Source organism: Pongo pygmaeus, chromosome 23 (genome assembly GCF_028885625.2).
Source record: "Pongo pygmaeus isolate AG05252 chromosome 23, NHGRI_mPonPyg2-v2.0_pri, whole genome shotgun sequence".
Lineage (NCBI taxonomy): Eukaryota > Metazoa > Chordata > Mammalia > Primates > Hominidae > Pongo > Pongo pygmaeus.
In genome coordinates, this window is record NC_085931.1 from 30245683 (window position 1) to 30265860 (window position 20178).

Sequence of the window (20178 nt, forward strand, 5' to 3'; positions counted from 1 at the left end):
CATCACCTCCGCATGGGCCGTGGGTGTTGTCAGCCGCCTCCCGCCTTGGCTTCAGTAGCTCACCCAGCTTACAGGGGAGCTGCCCTGGGCTGGAGATGGGCGTGCACCCTGGGTCCTACTTGAATGAATGCAGCTTGAGGAGACCCAGCCATATCCACTGGGCCACAGGTTACCCTCGGCAATGCCCACATCAGCCGTCAGCCTGAGCTTCCCCAGGAGAGCAAGGCTCACACGACAAAGGCTGCCCGTGGCCAGTGAGGTGGCTGAGCCCAGCCAGGACCTTTCTCAGACTTCTGGGATGTGGCTCTGCTCATGAGCTGCCTGGTCAGCTCTCTCGGGGTGAGAGGGGCTTGTCACACGGGCCCCTGCCTGCAGTGTGACTCTTCTCAGCTCCTCTCAGCAGCCCTGCCTGCGGAGTGTCACCGTCACCATGATCATTTCCCTGACACTGCGAGGGTGTGGGGATGTCCTGGGTAGAGACAGGGCCCATGGCAGCAGCAGGCTCAGGGGCGCCCTGCACTGGCGGGCTAGGGACATGGTGGAGACCACACCAAGGGCTGGACAAGGGGACAAGCCTCCATCCTGGCCTCTGCAGGCCTCAGCAGCCCCTCCCACAGGCAGAAGGGTTCATGCTGGGTTCTGCCCTCACTGCAATAGCTGCCAGTGCCACGTGCTGTTCTGCCCAACTTGGTGTCTGCAGGTGAGGAAAGGGCTGCCGCTGGCCCATTTCTGAGTGTTCAGCACCTAAGGGTGACAGCACTGTCTGTCCCTACCCTCCGAGTCCTGTTTGAAAATCAAACCCATGCTCGCAGGCCGATTTTTTTTTTCTTTTAGAGACAGGGTCTCACTTTGTCACCCAAGCTGGAGTGCCGTTGTGCAGACCCGGGGCAGGGGTGTTGGAGCCTGGTTGGCCTCACTGGAACAGAAGAGAGCTGCTTCATGATGCGCAGCTGACAGGCAGAGCCTCACATAACCCAAGTTCTCACAGTTCAGAGAGGCCAGCTAGCGCGGGGACAAAGACAGGCACGCACTGAAATGGTTTCCTGGAAGACAGGGCCCAGTTGCATCTCTCAAATGGGGCCAGATTGGAAGGGAAACCAGCTGCTTTGGGCAAATGAGGCCACTTCTGAATAAGCTCCCAAACTAGATGGTGCCGAGGGCCCTGGACCTGGTAGCTGGGCTGGACATCGCACGGCCCTGTATTCCAGGAAACGGCATCTCAGTGCTTGTCTGGCCATATCTCCAAAAGAACCATCCACAGGCCATTTTTCCATTCCCCTCCTATGCACAGACGGGGCCGGGCCTGACCAGAAACTCTCCCTTAGCGTTTTCTGTCACTGCCAAAACCTGAGCGCAGCAGTGAGGATGTGATGTTAAAATGTGACTCTGGGCCAGGCAGTGGCTCGTGCTCGTCAACCCAGTGCTTTTGGAAGGCTGAGTTGGGAGGATCAGTTGAGACCAACAGTTCAAGGCCAACCTGAGGAACATAGATCTCTACAAAAAATAAAAACTAGCCAACTCTGGTGACATGCACTGGTAGTCTCAGCTACTCAGACGGCTGAAGTGCCTTCAGCCCAGGAGTTCAAAGCTGCAGCTATGATCGTGCCACTGTATTCCAACACGAAATACAGAGTGAGACCATATCTTGAAAAAAGGAACAAATAAACTAGGTATAGAAGAAACATACCTGAAAATGGCAGGGCTGTGTGCAGTGGCTCATGCGTGTAATCCCAGCACTTTGGGAAGCTGAGGTGGGTGGATCACTTGATGTCAGCAGTTTGAGACCAGCCTGGCCAACATGGTGAAACCCTATCTCTACTAAAAGTACAAAAATTAGCCGGGCGTGGTGGCAGGCACCTGTAATCCCAGCTACTCAGGAGGCTGAGGCAGGAGAATCGCTTGAACCCAGGAGGCGGAGGTAGCAGTGAGCCAAGATCACAACATTGCACTCCAGCCTGGGTGGCAAGAGCAAGACTCTCTCTCAAAAAACACAAACAAACAAAACAACATTACTGAAAATAATCAAAGCTGATACAACGAAGCCATAGCTAACCTATTATAGAATGGGGGAAAGTTGAAAGCATTTCCTCTGTAAACAGGAACAAGACAAGGATGCCGTTCTCACCACTCCTATTCGACATCACACAATCAGGCAAGAGAAAACAATAAAAGGCTTCCACACTGGAAAAGAGGACATCGAATTATCCTTGTCTGATGAAGATGTGATCTTGGATCTAGAAACATGTCAAGGCTCCACCAGAAAACCCCTAAACTTGATAAATAAATTAATACAGTCATTTGCAGGATACAGAATCAACAACAACAACAAAAAAATCAGCAGCATTTCTATACACCAATAATGGTCTGGTTGGGAAATAAATTAAGAAGGCAATCCCATTTACAATAGCAACAACATGGAAAGATGTATGCCACAGAAGAAATTTTACCAAGGAGGTGAAAGATTTCTACAAGGAAAACTACAAAACGCTGATGAAAATGTTTAAGAGGACACAAAGAAATGGACAATCATTTCATGCTCGTGGAAGGAATTCATAGCATTAAAATGACCATACTGCCCGAAGCAGTCTAGAGATTCAATACAACCCCTACCAAAATACCAATGTCATCACTCACGGAACTGGAAAGTCCTAAAATTCATAAAAAAGAACCAAAAAAGAGCTCAAAGACCCAAAGTCATGCTCAGCAAAAACAACAAAACTAGAGGCATCCCATTTCACTGCAAATTAGACTACAAAATTTTTGACAAGTGCATAGTAACCAAAATAGTATAATCCTAGCATAAAACTAGACACTTAGATCAATGGGACAGATGAGAGAACCCAGAAAGACAGACACATATTCACAGCCAATTGATCTTTGACAGAGCCGACAGAAACACACACTGGGGAAAGGACACCCTCTTCAATGAATGGCACTGGGAGGGTTGGATAGCCACATGCAGAAGAATGAAACTGGACCTTTATCTCTCAGCATATAGAAAAATCACCTCGAGATAGATTCAAGACGGAAATGTGAATGCTAAGATACGAAACTACAAAAATATTGGAAGGAAACATAGACACAACTCTTCTGGACCTCACTCTAGGAATTTATTGGATTTTATGATGGGCTCAAAAGCCCGACGTGGAGAAGGATGAGCTGGAGGATGGCGCATTGGACCTGTGTCCAGCAGAACTCCTGACAGCGCATGAGGGAACCTTAGAAGCCAGGTTCCTCCTTGCTGTGCCCACGCGGGAAGTGGAGTTGCTAGGGTCAGAGGATGGCCCAGACTTGCACGTGCAGCCTGCCTTGTTTGCAGTGGCACTGGATCCCCGACTTGCAATTGCAGGCGTTGGTTTAAATGGTCCCCCAGGGATGTGATGGAAAGTAAAGACAGAAGTGCCACCCAACAGAAGTTGCTCCCCGTGCCAGGTCCCACGGTCACCATGGAAGTGCTCTGCCTGGGGGGCCCCCTGGGTGTTCAGGCCCCCTCATGCCCTATTTCCTTTGGTCCTTTCTCTTAAAAGATTTTCTTCTGACGGAATGCAGACGTGGATCCAACTCTACTCCGAATTACCGTGGGTGCGGCTGTAGGGCTGCAACTGGCTCCAGAAGTGCCAGGCTGTGGGCTTCTCATGCTTCCGTCCATGCTTGCAGCTGGGAAGGGGGCAGGAATCTGCCACATGACCTGGGCTGAGTACCAGAAGTACCATTAGTAGAAAAAGGTGGTAGGAGGGGGATATGAGGAGGAGAACGTGAGGGGGCCTGGTGGTCTGTGCTCCATGCCAAACACAGGAGCTGTAGAGGGGGCCCCTGCAGCAGAAGCTAGGGGGGCCACTGGGCCCAGGCGGTCTTGGGACTTGTGTCTCTCCTGCTGTGCATCCATACTGGGTGCTTTAGAGACAGTGGGCACACAAGAAGCCCCTGTTGCAAGTGAGGACAAAGTGTGGGAAGGCCATGAGGGTGTACAGTCCGAGATGGCCTTGGCCTCAGCCTACAGTTCACTGTTGATGCGCTGGAATGCCGCCTCCTTCTCCAGGTCCAGGTCTTCAGCAGTGACCCGGAACCCCAGCTCCAAAGGAGGTGGCAGCATCAAAGGCTCCCCTCGCCTGCGTGGCAGCAGGGGAAACTTGCGTCTACGTGGCCTGTCGGCCTGGGATCTGGGGGAGCCACTCCTGGTGGCCAGTGTCTGCCCTGGTGCTATATCCGCCGTCTTTTCACAGTGGGTGTGACCCGAAGAGACAGCCTGAGGTTTGTCCTCACTCACTGTCTTTGAGGAACTGAGGGTCACCTGGCAGTGGGGTGAAGCTGGCCCCCTCCTCCGCTTTAGCCCCGGGAGACCTCCCGTAGAGCTGTAGGAACTCGAGATGGCATTTCGCTTGGTGCACGAGCTCGTCCAGGAGGTCTGGGATCTCTGGTTATATCTGACTTCTGACCTCTGGGCACCTGCTTCAGCCGTGGCTGCGGCCCAGAAATGTGAAGGGCCTCCATCCACTCCATTCAGTAGTGACCCCGACATGGGGTTCAAAGTGGAGGGGGGAGGGGCTGCTGCGGCAGCTGCAGGAGCAGAAGTGCCAGGCCTTGTTCTTCTGATGCCCACATCCATGCTTGCAGCTGGGAAGGGGGCAGGAATCAGCGAGGTGACCTGGGCTGAGTCCCGGGAGTGGGAAGAGGTGGCAGGAAGGGGATCTGAGGAGGAGAACAGGGGGCCTGGTGGTCTGTGCTTCTTCCCAGACACAGGAGCTGTAGAGGGGACCTCTGCAGCAGAAGCTACGGGGGCCACTGGGCCCAGGCAGTCTTGGGACTTGTGTTTCTCCTGCTGTGCATCCATACTGGGTGCTTTAGAGACAGTGGGCACACCAGAAGTCCCTGTAGCAAGTGAGGACAAAGTGTGGGAAGGCCATGAGGGTTTACAGTCCGAGATGGCCTTGGCCTCAGCCCGCAGTTCACTGTTGATGCGCTGGAATGCCGCCTCCTTCTCCAGGGCCAGGTCTTCGGCAGTGACCCGGAACACCAGCTCTAAGGGAGGTGGCAGCATCAGAGGATCCCCTTGCCTGCGTGGCGGCAGGGGAAGCTTGCGTTTACGGGGCCTAGAGGCCTGGGATCTGGGGGAGCCATTCCTGAGGGCCAGTGTGTGCCCTGGTAATATATCTGCCGTCTTTTCACACTGGGTGTGACCCGAAGAGACAGCCTGAGGTCCGTCCTCACTCACTGTCTTTGAGGAACTGAGGGCCAGCTGGCAGTGGGATGAGGCTGGCCCCCTCCTCTGCTTTAGCCCCGGGAGGCCTCCCGTAGAGCTGTCGGAGCTCGAGATGGCATTTCCTTCAGGGCACGAGCTCGTCCAGGAGGTCTGGGATCTCTGGTTATATCTGACTTCTGACCTCTGGGCACCTGCTTCAGCTGTGGCTGAGGCCCAGAAATGTGAAGGGCCTCCATCCACTCCATTCAGTAGTGACCCCGATGTGGGGTTCAATGTGGAGGGGGGAGGGGCTGCTGCAGCAGCTGCAGGAGCAGAAGTGTCAGGCCTTGTTCTTCTGATGCCCACATCCATGCTTGCAGATGGGAAGGGGGCAGGAATCAGCGAGGTGACCTGGGCTGAGTCCCGGGAGTGGGAAGAGGTGGCAGGAAGGGGATCTGAGGAGGAGAACAGGGGGCCTGGTGGTCTGTGCTTCTTCCCAGACACAGGAGCTGTAGAGGGGACCTCTGCAGCAGAAGCTAGGGGGGCCACTGGGCCCAGGCAGTCTTGGGACTTGTGTCTCTCCTGCTGTGCATCCATACTGGGTGCTTTACAGACAGCAGGCACACCAGAAGCCCCTGTTGCAAGTGAGGACAAAGTGTGGGAAAGCCGTGAGGGTGTACAGTCCGAGATGGCCTTGGCCTCAGCCCGCAGTTCACTGTCGATGCGCTGGAATGCCGCCTCCTTCTCCAGGTCCAGGTCTTCGGCAGTGACCCGGAATCCCAGCTCTAAGGGAGGTGGCGGCATCAGAGGATCCTCTTGCCTGTGTTGCGGCAGGGGAAGCTTGCGTTTACGGGGCCTAGAGGTCTGGGATCTGGGCGAGCCATTCCTGAGGGCCAGTGTCTGCCCTGGTGCTATATCTGCCGTCTTTTCACACTGAGTGTGACCCGAAGAGACAGCCTGAGGTCCGTCCTCACTCACTGTCTTTGAGGAACTGAGGGCCAGCTGGCAGTGGGATGAGGCTGGCCCCCTCCTCTGCTTTAGCCCCAGGAGGCCTCCCGTAGAGCTGTGGGAGCTCGAGATGGCATTTTGTTTGGGGCACGAGCTCGTCCAGGAGGTCTGGGATCTCTGGTTATATCTGACTTCTGACCTCTGGGCACCTGCTGCAGCCGTGGCTGCGGCCCAGAAATGTGAAGGGCCTCCATCCACTCCATTCAGTAGTGACCCCAATGTGGGGTTCAATGTGGAGAGGGGAGGGGCTGCTGCGGCAGCTGCAGGAGCAGAAGTGCCAGGCCTTTTTCTTCTGATGCCTGCATCCATGCTTGCAGCTGGGAAGGGGGCAGGAATCAGCGAGGTGACCTGGGCTGAGTCCCGGGAGTGGGAAGAGATGGCAGGAATGGGATCTGAGGAGGAGAACAGGGGGCCTGGTGGTCTGTGCTTCTTCCCAGACACAGGAGCTGTAGAGGGGACCTCTGCAGCAGAAGCTAGGGGGGCCACTGGGCCCAGGCAGTCTTGGGACTTGTGTCTCTCCTGCTGTGCATCCATACTGGGTGCTTTAGAGGCAGTGGGCACACCAGAAGCCCGTGTTGCAAGTGAGGACAAAGTGTGGGAAGACCGTGAGGGTCTACAGTCCGAGATGGCCTTGGCCTCAGCCCGCAGTTCACTGTTGATGCGCTGGAATGCCGCCTCCTTCTCCAGGTCCAGGTCTTCGGCAGTGACCCGGAACCCCAGCTCTAAGGGAGGTGGCAGTATCAGAGGATCCTCTTGCCTGTGTTGCGGCAGGGGAAGCTTGCGTTTATGGGGCCTAGAGGCCTGGGATCTGGGGGAGCCATTCCTGAGGGCCAGTGTCCGCCCTGGTGCTATATCTGCCGTCTTTTCACACTGGGTGTGACCCGAAGAGACAGCCTGAGGTCCGTCCTCACTCACTGTCTTTGAGGAACTGAGGGCCAGCTGGCAGTGGGATGAGGCTGGCCCCCTCCTCTGCTTTAGCCCCGGGAGGCCTCCCGTAGAGCTGTGGGAGCTCGAGATGGCATTTTGTTCAGGGCACGAGCTCGTCCAGGAGGTCTGGGATCTTTGGTTATATCTGACTTCTGACCTCTGGGCATGGAGGTCTCTCTGCAGAGTCCCGGGCCTGGGCACAAAGGGAGAGAGGCCTCTGTTGTCCCGCAGGGGCCGAAATGCAGACCGTGCATCCCCGGTGACCTCGGGGACCCTTCTCTGATCGTCAGGATTCTCTTGGACTCTAGGGTCCTTGTCCTGCTCAGGCATCCCTGCCCCGCTCTCCTTGAGGGCCCTCAATACTATCTTCCCTGGCCACAAGTCTGGGGACAGCCAGGTGTTGTGGGCCCCAAATGGGTGGCTACCTGCTCCTGGGTCCCACAGAGATTCCTTGTGCTCAGTGTAGTGGCTGAGCTGGAGGACGCCCTGGAATTTGGCGCACACAGCACTGGCTTGCTGTGGTACCTGTGCAATCAAATTGAAGGCAGAATCACCGGGAAGGAACACAGGTCTTGCAGGATCACAAAAAACCTTCTTAGAATTGTCTTGACACCACTGATGCCAAGTTCCCGGGTGCTGGTAGGATGGCCTGCCACTCAGTCCAGGGGCAGGAGCAACGGGGAGATCCCACAAGCAAAGTGAACTGGGGGATGGGCTGAACGGACTCCAGGCAACTGAGCCCTACTAGCAGGTCCTCAGCCTGGGCCCCAACAGGAATGAGGGGCACAGAGTGCCCAGGTAACCGCTCTTCGGAGGAGTGGGGAACCGTCGGATACTTGAACGCTGGAGAGCTGGACTCTGAGCGTCCTCGTGGAGCTGCCAACTCGGCCAAAGGCTAAGCCAGCAGTTCCTTCTGTTGCCGAGCAACGCGCCTTCTAAACCTGAGGGAGTGTGTGCGTGAGCTCATAATGGCCCCAGAGACGGAGTGACCTTAAGGGATTAATAAGCGCAGCAAGGTACCCGCGCAAAGCACTTGCTGGCAATGGCGGGAGGCGGATGTGGGGGGGCATGCAATAGGTACTGGAAGGGGAGACATGGGCACAAAAGTCACGGGAAGAACAGGTGCCCACAATGGCTGCAGATCTGCCCGTGGATCACTGAAGATTCCTGCTCTCCTGCAGAGGTGGAGATTACAGTGAGCTGAGATCGCACCATTGCACTCCAGCCGGGGCAACAGGAGCAAAACTCCGTCTCAAAATAAAAAAAAAGAAAAAGAAAAAAAAGAGGCCGGGCGTGGTGGCTTATGCCTATAATCCTAGCACTTTGGGAGGTCGGGGCGGACGGATCAGGAGATCAGGAGTTGGAGACCAGCATGGCCAACATAGTGAAACCCCGTCTCTAGTAAAAATACAAATTTAGTCAGACATGATGGCACGCGCCTGTAGTCCCAGCTACTCGGGTGGCTGAGACAGGAGAATCACTTGAACCCGGGGGCAGGGCAGGGATTGTGACGCCACTGCACTCCAGCCTGGGTAACAGAGCCAGATTCTGTCTTTTTTTTTTGAGACGGAGTCTCCCTCTGTCACCCAGGCTGGATTCCAGTGGCCTGAACTGGGCTCACCGCAAGCTCCGCCTACCGGGTTCAGGCCATTCTTCTGCCTTAGCCTCTGGAGTAGCTGGGACTACAGGCGCCCGCCACCACACCTGGCTAATTCTTTGTATTTTTAGTAGAGACGGGGTTTCACCGTGTTAACCAGGATGGTCTCGATCTCCTGACCTCGTGATCAGCCCGCCTCGGCCTCCCAAAGTGCTAGGACTAAAGGCGTGAGCCACCGCGCCCGGCTGAGACTCTGTCTTAAAAAGAAAGGCCGGGCGCGGTGGCACTTTGGGAGGCGGAGGCGGGCGGATCACGAGGTCAGGAGTTAGAGACCAGCCTGGCCAACATAGCGAAACCCCATCTCTACTAAAACTACAAAAAATTAGCCGGGCATGGTGGCGGGCGCCTGTAGTCCCAGCTACTCTGGAGGCTGAGGCAGGAGAATGGCGTGAACTCGGGAGACGAAGCTTGCAGTGACCCGAGATCTCGCCACTGCACTCCAGCCTGGGTGACAGTGTGAATCTGCCTCTCAAAAAAAAAAAAAAAAAAAAAAAAAAAAGAGAGAGAGAGAGAGACAGAGAGAAAAAGGTTTATTTATTTAACGCACTTTTATGCTTGTGTTCTTCAATTTGCTTAGGAAACACCCATAAGAGAGCTGGGACTGTGGCCCTGATTGTGGACATGAAATATATGGTTTCTTGCAAAAAATGGACACTGAATAATTACGATTTAGTTGAGCTAGAAATCCATTTGGTTTCTTCCATATGTTTCCAAAATTTTCATCCTTTTCTTTTAATTTTGAGATGGAGTTTCGCTCTTGTCCCCCAGGCTGGAGTGCAATGGCGCGATCTCAGCACCTGCTGGCAATGGCGGGAGGCTGCGGGACGCTCGCGCGATAGGTACTGGAAGGAGAGGCACCCGCACAAAAGTCATGGGAAGACCAGGAGCCCACAATGGCTGCAGATCCGCCAGTGGATCGCTGAAGATTCCTGCTCTCCTGCTGAGGCAGGGGTTGTAGTAAACTGAGATCGCACCATTGCACTCTAGCCTGGGCAACAAGAGCGAAACTCCATCTCACACACACACACACCAAAAAAAACCACACACACACAAAGAAAAGGAAAAGTAGTGGCCAGGCGTGGGGGCTCACGCATCCCAGCACTTTGGGAGGTCGGGGCAGGCGGATCACGAGATCAGGAGCTGGAGACTAGCCTGGCCAACATAGTGAAATCCTGTCTCCACTAAAACTACAAAAATGAGCTGGGCATGGTGGCACGCACCTGTAGTCCCAGCTACTGGTGCGGCCGAGGCAGGAGAATCACTTGAACCCAGGAGGCGGAGGTTGTGGTGGGCCGAGATGGCGCCACTGCACTCCAGCCTGGGCAATAGAGTGAGACTCCGTCTTAAAACAAATTTTTTAAAAAGAGGGTTATTAATTTAATGCACTTTTATGCCTGTGTCTTCAATTTGCTTAGGAACTAGAAATCCATTTGGTTTCTTCCATATTTTTCCAAATTTTTCATCCTTTTTTCTTTTTTTGAGACGGAGTTTTGCTCTTGTCCCCCAGCCTGGAGTGCAATGGCACGATCTCAGCTCACTGCAACCTCCGCCTCCTGGGTTCAAGCGACTCTCCTGCCTCAGCCTCCTGTAATCCCAGCCACTCAGGAGGCTGAGGCAGGGGAATTGCTTGAACCCAGGAGATGGAGGTTGTGCTGAGCCGAGATTGCACCATTGTATTCCAGCCTGGGCAACAAGAGTGAAACTCCGTCTCAAAACAAAACAAAACAAAAATTAGCTGGGTGTGGTGGCAGGTGCCTGTAATCCCAGCTACTAGGGAGGTTGAGGCATGAGAATCGCTTGAACCTGGGAGGTGGAGGTCACAGTGAGCCAAGATCAGGCCACTGCACTCCAGCGTGGGTGACAGAGTGAGACTCAATCTCAATAAATAAATAAATAATGTTAAGACAAAAATCATAAAGACATTACATAAACCATGTTATGCCAGTGATTTTTGAAAATATCAAAACAGTTTTATAGAAAACTATAACTCAGGCCTGGTGGGGTGGCTAGCGCCTATAATCCCAGCACTTTAGGAGGCCAAGGTTGGTGGATCACCTGATGTCAGGAGTTCGAGACCAGCCTGGCCAATATAGTAAAACCCCAACTCTACTAAAAATACAAAAATTAGCTGGGCCTGGTGGCACATGTGTGTAATCCCAGCTATTCCGGAGCCTGAGGCGGGAGAATCACTTGAACCTGGGAGGCGGAGGTTGCAGTGAGCTGAGATCGGGTGACTGCAGTCTAGCCTGGGCATCGGAGAAATTCCGTCTCAAAAGAAAAATATGACTTCATAAAAATGAAGTAGGAAGAAACAGAAAATTTTGTCTAGATCTAGAACCATTAAAGGAATTGAATGTTTATTTTAAAATCTGTATCCCATCCCGTCAAAAATCTCACAAAAAACAAAACCAAAGGAAAGCACCTGGCCCAGATGATTTATACATAAGTCCAGCAAACATTAAAAAAAACAGAAAGTCTTTATCTTCTACAGAATTTTTTTAAAAATAATTAATTAATGTATTTATTTCTGAGAGGAAGTCTCCCTCTGTAGCCCAGACTGGAGTGCAGTGGCGTGATCTCCGCTCACCGCAAACTCTGCCTCCCAGGTTCAAGCGATTCTCCTGCTTCAGCCTCTACAGTAGCTGGGATTACAGGTGTGCCTGGCTAATTTTTTGTAGTTTTAGTAGAGACGGGGTTTCACCACCCTAGCCAGGGTGTTCTTGAACTCCTGACCTCAGGTAATCCGCCGCCTCGGCCTCCCAAAGTGAATAAGCCACAGTGCGCGGCCTACATAATCTTTTTTTTTTTTTTTTTTTTTGAGACGGAGTCTCGCTCTGTCACCCAGGCTGGAGTGCAGTGGCGCGATCTGGGCTCACTGCAAGCTCCGCCTCCCGGGTTCACGCCATTCTGCTGCCTCAGCCTCCTGAGTAGCTGGGACTACAAGCACCCGCCACCAAGCCCGGCTAATTTTTTGTATTTTTAGTAGAGACAGGGTTTCACCGTGTTAGCCAGCATGGTCTCGATCTCCTGACCTCGTGATCCGCCCGCCTTGGCCTCCCAAAGTGCTGGGATTACAGGCATCAGCCACCGCGCCCAGCCCCGGCCTACATAATCGTCCAGAAAAAGAAGCAAATGGAATTCTCCCCAACCCATTGTGAATTTATTATAAGCTTAATACCAAATCAGACATAAATATACAAGGAGGCAAAAGTATAGACTAACTTCTTATGGATATATATGCAAAAATGCTAAATAAAATATTAGCAAATAATCCAGCAATGGATTAAACATGTATCACGACCAAGTTGGGTTTTCCTAGGAGACTAAGATGATGTAATAAAAGAAAAAACTATTAAAGTAGTACAAACTATCAAAGGAAAAAACCTGTATGATCATTGCAACGGGTTCATTTGCGACATAATATAACTTTTTTCTTTTTTTTTTTTTTAAGTCTTTTTGGCTGTAAGTTTATTCAATGCAAAATAATCCTCTCCAATTTTACTGAGGCGGCTGACCACATCCACGACGAAATCTGCCTCTAAACTGGAATTCAGTAGCTGACCCAGCCCCAGCCTCGGCTTTCTTGTCGGCACCAGGGGGCACAGCACTCCCTCTGTAGGTATCTCTGTCGGCTTCCGCTCTTGTGAGTCTTGCAGGTCGCTCACCCTTCAGACCTTTAGACCGAGGCCTGCCAGTCCCTGGACGGCTGCAGCGTAGGGTGGCAGGCAGAATCTCCAGGGGCAGATGAAGGTAATTCCGGAGATACTGGATACCCTCATTGGTAAGGTACGAGTAGACATGTCTCCAGGCAAATTGTTCCTTCACGTAGTAGCCTCGGGACTACATGACAAGAAGGTTGGGCATATTTTTTTTTTTTTTTTGAGACGAGTCTCACTCTGTCGCCCAGGCTGGAGTGCAGGGGCGCGATCTGGGCTCACTGCAACCTCCATCCCCTGGGTTCAAGCGACCTCCGTCCCCTGGGTTCAAGCGATTCTCCTGCCTCAGCCTCCTGACTAGCTGGGATTACAGGGAACAGTGTTTTCTTTTGTCAAAAGAGCCTCTTAAGCCATTGATAATATTTCCCAAGCTTATAACAGATACAAGCCTTTAAAGAATGACATTTGCAGTCACCTAGTAAGACATATCTTGAGATGAAATCAGAGTTGCAGGCTTTGTAGACAACAGCAGTCATTTCTGGTGGCTTCCGGGAGTGGAGGGGGACTGCAGTTTCAGCAACATAGGTGATACCAAAAAGACTACAGTAATTTTTTCTTAGTAATTAAAAACCAGGCTGGGCGCAGTGGCTCGTGCCTGTAATCCCGGCACTTTGGGAGGCTGGGGTGGGCGGATCACCTGAAATCAGGAGTTCGAGACCACCCTGACCAACATGGTGAAATCCTATCTCTACTAAAAATACAAAAATTAGCCGGGCGTGGTGGCGCATGCCTGTAATCCCAGCTACTGAGGAGGGTGAGGCAGGAGAATCGCTTGAATCCAGGATGCAGAGGTTGTAGTGAGCCAAGATCGTGCCATCACACTTCAGCCTGGGGGACAAGAGCGAGACTTTGTCTCAAAAAATAAAAATAAAAAAGTATACCAGCACTGATGACAACATGGGACAAGTAGACAAATCTAGAAGGGGCAGATTGAGCTGTGTAGTTTTAGTGTTCTTACAGTTTGTTTATATGTTGTGAAATATTCATTGAGATCAAAATCTGGCATTCCTAACTTGTGTTGTGTGTGTATTGGAGGCCATATAGAGTGGCAGTAGTGAAGTGGGGTTTGAATTCAGACCGTTGTTCCTCAAGAATGAATTGACCTGGAGAGAATTACTTGCAATCTCTGATCTTTAGTTCCTTCATCTAGACATACCCACCTGGGATCACGTGAAGATTCAGTGAACTGTACAAGGTACTGCACAGGACATCGCGCTTGCTGCCTGGGAGAGGCTCAAGGCCTTCAGTGCCTTTCCCTGTTATTTTGGAAGCATTGCATCTATTTTGGTGTGTTTTAAGAAACACTGTTTGACAAATACACGAGGCATACTTCATGGACTATTGCTGTTTCAGATTATTCTTAGAACACAGAGGCAGGATCCACAATGTTTTTATGAGGAGAGCTACTTTTTATTCCCCCAAACCTTGACTTTCCTGGACTAGAGGTCTCAGTGATGTGTGCTGATGTGACACCCTTGAGCAAAGTTGGAGAAGAGATAGTGGTAATTTCCACCACTTCCCCTTCTCCAAGACACTGGAAGTGCTGTGAACTGTGCTCCTCCGCTCCTCTGCTCTGTAATCTCTGCCTGGGGGCTCTAGAGGGGCTCTAGGGAGGAGTGTCAGCCAGTGATTCCTCCGTCTCGACCAGGCGGGGACCCAGGATCTTCTGGTGAATTCTGATTTTTTACTTAAGGTAAACCTCTACTTACAGCTTAAACTATGAATGTGGAAATGTCTCCCATATTGTTAAGTAAAATTAAGTAAAATATACAAGATAAAACGATCTATGTTTTTAATGTTAATATTCTCTGTTAAGTGTATTCAATTCAACAATGTTTACTGGTTACCCAATATGTGTGAAACACTATGTAGGGGTTAGAGACAAAACAAAGAACAAAGTCCTTCTACTTATAAAGCTCATATTCTAGTGAATCTGTGGCTCGGACTTCGGGAAATGTCCTAAGTCAGACCATGATGTGTCAGTGTGGGACAGCCCATGCCCCTGTCAACAGGGGTGGTGTTTGTCATGTCAAGATATCCTTGGATGTGGTCAATCTTAAAATGTTCTTGAGGTCAATCTGAGAGTCGGATATGAGACTTTAGAAAGTGTGGCTAAGAGTAAAATGAAGAAACTGTATACTCTTTTTCTTCCACTAGGAGTCAGTTGAGCCCAGACTCTGGGCCTAAATATACCTAGAAGATTTTAGTGATATTGATGACTGTCCTGAGACATGAGAAGAGCCTCAGAGAAGTAGCTTCTAAAAGACACAAGGATAGCTCTGGGCTGGGAAAGGGTCATAGTTACCCTGTGTGCTGTGTTTTTCTTCTTCTATCCCTGGAGCTCAACAAAACCTTGTGAAAAGTTAAGAGTCTGAGAGATCATGGAGTAAGTCTGTGAAGTGGTACAGGCTGCATAATATCCTGAGCACAAGCAGTGCCCTTGGCTAGGGTCAAAGTGATTGTGCCAAGAAGTGGGAAATCTCAAAAAAAAAAAAAAAAACAAAAAAAGGCTGTGGCAAGAGCATGGGCTTCACAAGCCGGTGGGGGCAAAGAGACATGAGATATTGGTTCACGAGAGGTCCAAGAACATGATCACATATGGGGAGTAGGAAAGACACTGAGTGGGGCTCGTTCCAGTGATAAAGCCAGAGTGGGCTCAGGCCTTCAAAGAAGACTGGACAGACAGATGTGCTAGAATTTAAGCTATGGCTATCTCAGGGAGCTTTTTATGAGTGCTTTTCATTTTCCTCTTTTTATTTGTTCATGTTTCCCAAATTCCAAATTACAAAAAGCAAATTAGAGTTATTGCTTTTAAAGAATCCAAAATGTTTTAAGAAAATTGTGTACATTATAAGTAACTACATGTGACATTTGACTCCTGTCCCTAGGCAGGGGCTGCTGAAACATCTACCAACCAATATCCATATTCAAACTTCCAATATCCAAACAACCAATATCCAATATCCCAGGAAGACTTGGTGGATCAGTTCGTGAGGGCCAAGGGTTCACTGATGGTGCTACCAGAAGTAAGAATAAAGATGGGGTGCACCCATCACTTCTCACACAAGAAGCCCATGACTATCCAGACACACCCGTGTTCACGGATGAACCCCAGCAGAGGAAGAGGTGAATGTCGTATTTGCTAAAACAAATGAGTAAGCCTCAGTCCTTTGAAAACCAGACACTCCCTCTTCCTATGGGCATTCAGTAGAAGCAAAATGCTACTGATGCCTGGCAGATCCCTTCCAAGATTTGGTTTAAATCAAAAGAGCAGTTATTACCCGAAAATAACACAAATCACAATCTGAGCATGTGCCTCCTGTGAAATGGAGATAATCAGAATTCAACATGGTGCGCATAATGTACTGTAATGGGCCTCAAAGCCCAGGTATTAGTGAGCACAGCAGGAAGCAGGAATTCTGGATAATTCAAGAGGCCCCAATCACTTGAATTTAATATAGCTGCAAAATTAAAAAAAAAAAAAAAAGCATTTTAGTCTTAGTAGACTTGCAGCCTCCCTCACTTAAAGGGGAATTTTCAAAATTTGAAAATCACATCAGATGTTACAACTGAGGATTTTAGACTCATTATTTTTAAAAGGGTGACCTTTTACTGTACAGCAGGAACCTGTCTGTGTGGTTTGGGACAAATGACAATGAAGAGATGGATATGTTCCTAGGATCATATTTAGGCTATAAAACATCTATCTGTGCCCTTATCACACTTTTTGTACCGCTGTAGTTAGCATCTCCTATCATTATTAGCTGTGATAAAAGAAAATGCTTCATGAAATATGACATACAAATAGAATAAGCAGCATTGTTCTCAACTGAAATATAGGAGGGGGAAAACAACTCATTCCTCATCTGGGAAATAAGAAATATCATGTTATCTTTAATAAAAGATAAAGGGATCTGACTTTTCAGACAGCTCTTACACAACTATCTTTGGCCCCTTCTGGGTAACAGGTAAAATCGTACATTTCTCTGTCATTTTCTGAGTGGCTACCCTGATGAATAGGCATATCCTTAGATGATATCTTCTGCTCTAGGCCTTATTAGCTTTATCCAGTGCTTTTTACTTTTCTTTTCTTCTATTCTTCTTCCCTTCTTCCTTTTTTAGGAAAGTTACTTATGTCTTATTTCTTTGCCAAACAAAATTCAAGTCGGCTTATAAAAGGAACACATATATGCAGAAAGGAAAGTGAGGCTCTAAAAAGAAGAAGAAAGCAAAGAGGCCAGCCAGTTACTGGAAGAATCAGACAATGCCACAGGACAATTGTGCATTGTCCATTTGGTCTGTATAGCAAGCTTCATTTTTGTTTTTTCTAGTGGATAGTGTAGAAATATCAAGCTCTGCTGTAATAGGAGATGTTCCTATGTGTAATTAAACACATCTTCAAATGTCCATTGAACTCTGGCCTCATTATGTTTGTTCAAGTTCTACAAGATAAAAGACAGAAATTCTAATTAGATTTCCAGCTGCCTTTTGTATTTTCCTTAATAGCTGACAACTCTAATAAACAATATATAGTTAAAAAGCCAATCAGATAAAAATGAGAGAGGTCACAAAACTCTGGGACTGGCATTTATAGATGCATGTGCTGTCCAGCAAAAACCAAAAATGGAATTAGGACAGACAGAGCACCTACTGGTCTCTAACAAACGTACTGTGTTGGCATGATGCCGACACACCAGGTATGAATCCCAGCTCTGCTCCTCAGTTCTGCTGGGAGTCTTAGGGGCTTCATCTGTGAAGTGAAGCTGACATCCCTCACCTGGAGCAGTGTTCATGCTTTTAAATCAAATGTATCTGGGTTTGAATACTGGTTATCTCTCCTATTCGCTTCATGATCTGAGACTTACATTTTTCAATGTACAGTCTATTTCTTCAAATTTTCTTTCTTTTCTCTTGGAGTTCAGAATAACATATATCAAGTTCTCAACATGATGTTCAGCACATAGTTGATGCTCAGTAAATGTGAGCTTTCTTGCCCCCTTCCTACTTACAAGAACTAAATGAGAGGAAAACATCCAGCATGGTACCTGGGGGGGACCCAACTGATTAATGCTCATGTGTGATAGTTCTTTTTTGCTGTAACTGCAATATAGTGATAGAGGTGGGAAGTGAAGGCAGCCAGAAACTCAAACCTGAAAAAGCCTTTATCAACGGGAAAGATGGTCTGAAATAATGGCAGACATCCTGGGGGAAATACCCCCTACTTTGGCAATGAAAACTTCAACGTATGGCCTTCATGAAGACCTTTCAGTACATTCTAGGTTTGGGGACTTTGTTGTGCAGAGCAATTGGATAATTATACAAGTCAGTGGAAACAGTCACTTGTTGCATTACAGAATGCAGTATTTAAATGCAAATGCAACACCAAAAACAAATAAGGTGAGGAGTAAAAGAAGAGTGTGGCTAGCTTCTAGGTTAAATAAGACAGTTGGTCCCAACAGGTTGGATGTGACAGGACTGCGCTGGATGGCACTGATCACTTTGAATGGCAGACGTCATAGAGGAACATGTGCAGACTTCTCACTTTCTGTATACTAGAGCATTCCCAAGGGGCAAGGGGCCGCCAAAAGAGAGATTCCTGGTGTTATTAAATATGTAAGATATGCCAGGCACAGTGGCTTACGCCTGTAATCCCAGCACTTTGGGAGGCCGTGGCGGGTGGATTACTCGAGGTCAGGAGTTCAAGACCAGCCTGGCCAACATGGTGAAACCCCATCTCTACTAAAAGACAAAAACTAGCATGGTGGTGTGCCCCTGTAATCCCAGCTACACAGGAGGCTGAGACAGGAGAATTGCTTGAACCCGGGGGCAGAGGTTGCAGTGAGCTGATATTGCACCACTGCACTCCAGCCTGGATGATAGAGGGAGATTCCGTCTCAAAACAAAATAAAATAAATAAATAAATAAAATAAAAATAAATGTACAAGATACCATAATTTTGGTGGATCTGCTGTAGACTGAATGTCTGTATCACCCCCAAATTCATACGGGAGGTGATTAGGTAATGAGGGCACGGCCCTTATGAATGGAGTTAGTGCTTTTATAAAAGAGGCTCCAGAGAGCTCGCTCTCCCCTTCTGCCATGTGAGGCCACAGCGAGAAGACAGCCATCCATGAACCAGAACGCAGACCCTCAGCAGACACAAAGGCATGAGCATCTTGACCTCGGACTTCCCAGCTTCCCAAACTGTGAGAAATAAATCTTCCTGTTGTTTGAGCCACTCAGTCTACTGCATTCTGTTATAGTACCCTGAATGAACATAGATAGGGTACCAACAGAATATAGGCAAAAATAAATTCCTCCCTTCTAAAGAAAAGCTCCTAACACACTGAAATGAATACACAAAGAAAACTATAGTTCTTGCTCCTCTCACATGAAATAAGTAGAACTACATATAAGATTCCCCATGTACACAGCTATGAAGCTCTGGCTGCAGTAGCCAGGGTGTGGGATGAGAGCAGGTACCCAAAGATATGAGGACTTTGTTTCTTAAGCATTATTTATAATATAAAATGCACGTTTGCAAGATGAATGCTTGGGTAATATCTATTATCTTGAAACTAGGCCAAATCAATCAATCTTGTTAGATTTATACTTAATGGCTCCAAACTATGACTTCTTGCATATTATCATCAGAGTGTTAAATATATCTCAGAAACCTAGAATGTTTTTATATAGTGGTTTACTAGCACTGGAACAATAATAAAGTGGTCATTTTTATTTATTTCCTATGGACATGACAGCTTGCTCAGTGGACAATAAAATATATATTTTATAGGTTTATAGGTTTGTAAGGGTCTTAATGGTTATTTGCAAGGGATATTTTAAATGCTTCTACCCCTTCCCTCTACTGAAGCAAGATTGTTGTTTGAAACAATTTGAAGAGCATACAGAAAAGATGTTTTTATTGACCTGTAATATACGAGTTGAAATACATAGGAAATTGCTCTAACAAAATGGTGTACCCAGAATGCAACAGGTAAATATAATATCAAATCCAAGGAAATACAATACTTTATTCCAAAAGACATTATGTAATGTGCCTTTGGGTCAGTTGCGTCCATGCCTCTCTTATGGTTGCCCGCCATTTACGCAAAAGCAGAATCCAGCTCTGAAATAGTTGTTCAAAAAGGTGCAGGAGTCTGCTGCAGTGGCTCATACCTGTAATCCCAGCACCTTGAGAGAGATCCCTTGAGACCAGAGTTTGAGGCCAGCCTGGGCAACAACCCCGCCTCTCAAAAAAAAAAAAAAAAAAAAAAAAAATTAAAATCAAATAACTAAACGAATAAATATCAGCTGAGTGTGGTGATACATGCCTGTGGTCCCAGCTATTCAGGAAGCTTAAGCGGGAGGATCACCTGGGCCTGGGAGGTCAAGGCTGCAGTGGGCCCTGATTGTGCCACGGCACTCCAGCCTGGACAACAGGAGAAAGACTCCAAATAAAAAAAAAAAAAAAAAAAAAAGGAGCCGACACACAGCATAGAGGTTGTACCTACTGTGCTTTTATTTCAAGGTTTTTGTGTGACTTTAGATATTCACAAGTTTCTCTCCTGTTAATTTTCCGGTTGTAAATTGATGAGATGTCTGCCTGGCTACCTCATGATATTGATATGATAATCAAATAAAATAATCTAATTAAGGCTGGGGCCCATGGTTCACGCCTGTATTCCAGC

The 20178-nt window shown here is 48.6% G+C and overlaps 2 protein-coding genes across 3 annotated transcripts in view; both read right to left on the minus strand.

Moving 5' to 3' along the window:
• Nucleotides 1-1812: 1812 nt before the first annotated feature.
• LOC129023698 (putative POM121-like protein 1-like) lies at nt 1813-12571 on the minus strand. The gene is given in 5 exon segments (XM_063662928.1): nt 1813-4420; nt 4423-4497; nt 4499-7639; nt 8135-8194; nt 12446-12571. Coding segments are annotated over 5 exon segments (3828 nt in total). The 3' UTR covers nt 1813-3994.
• Nucleotides 12572-15237: 2666 nt separating this feature from the next.
• The window catches only part of LOC134739258 (cytospin-A-like), a 177432-nt gene continuing 172491 nt past the window's right edge, over nt 15238-20178 (minus strand). Inside the window, exon 21 of one of the 2 annotated variants that reach the window (XM_063662787.1) lies at nt 15238-16929. In XM_063662787.1, the coding sequence (XP_063518857.1) occupies nt 16923-16929 (7 nt within the window). In that variant the 3' untranslated portion in view covers nt 15238-16922. Of the gene's footprint in view, nt 19740-20178 lie in introns of both variants that reach the window. The other variant, XM_063662786.1, reaches the window with a different exon arrangement.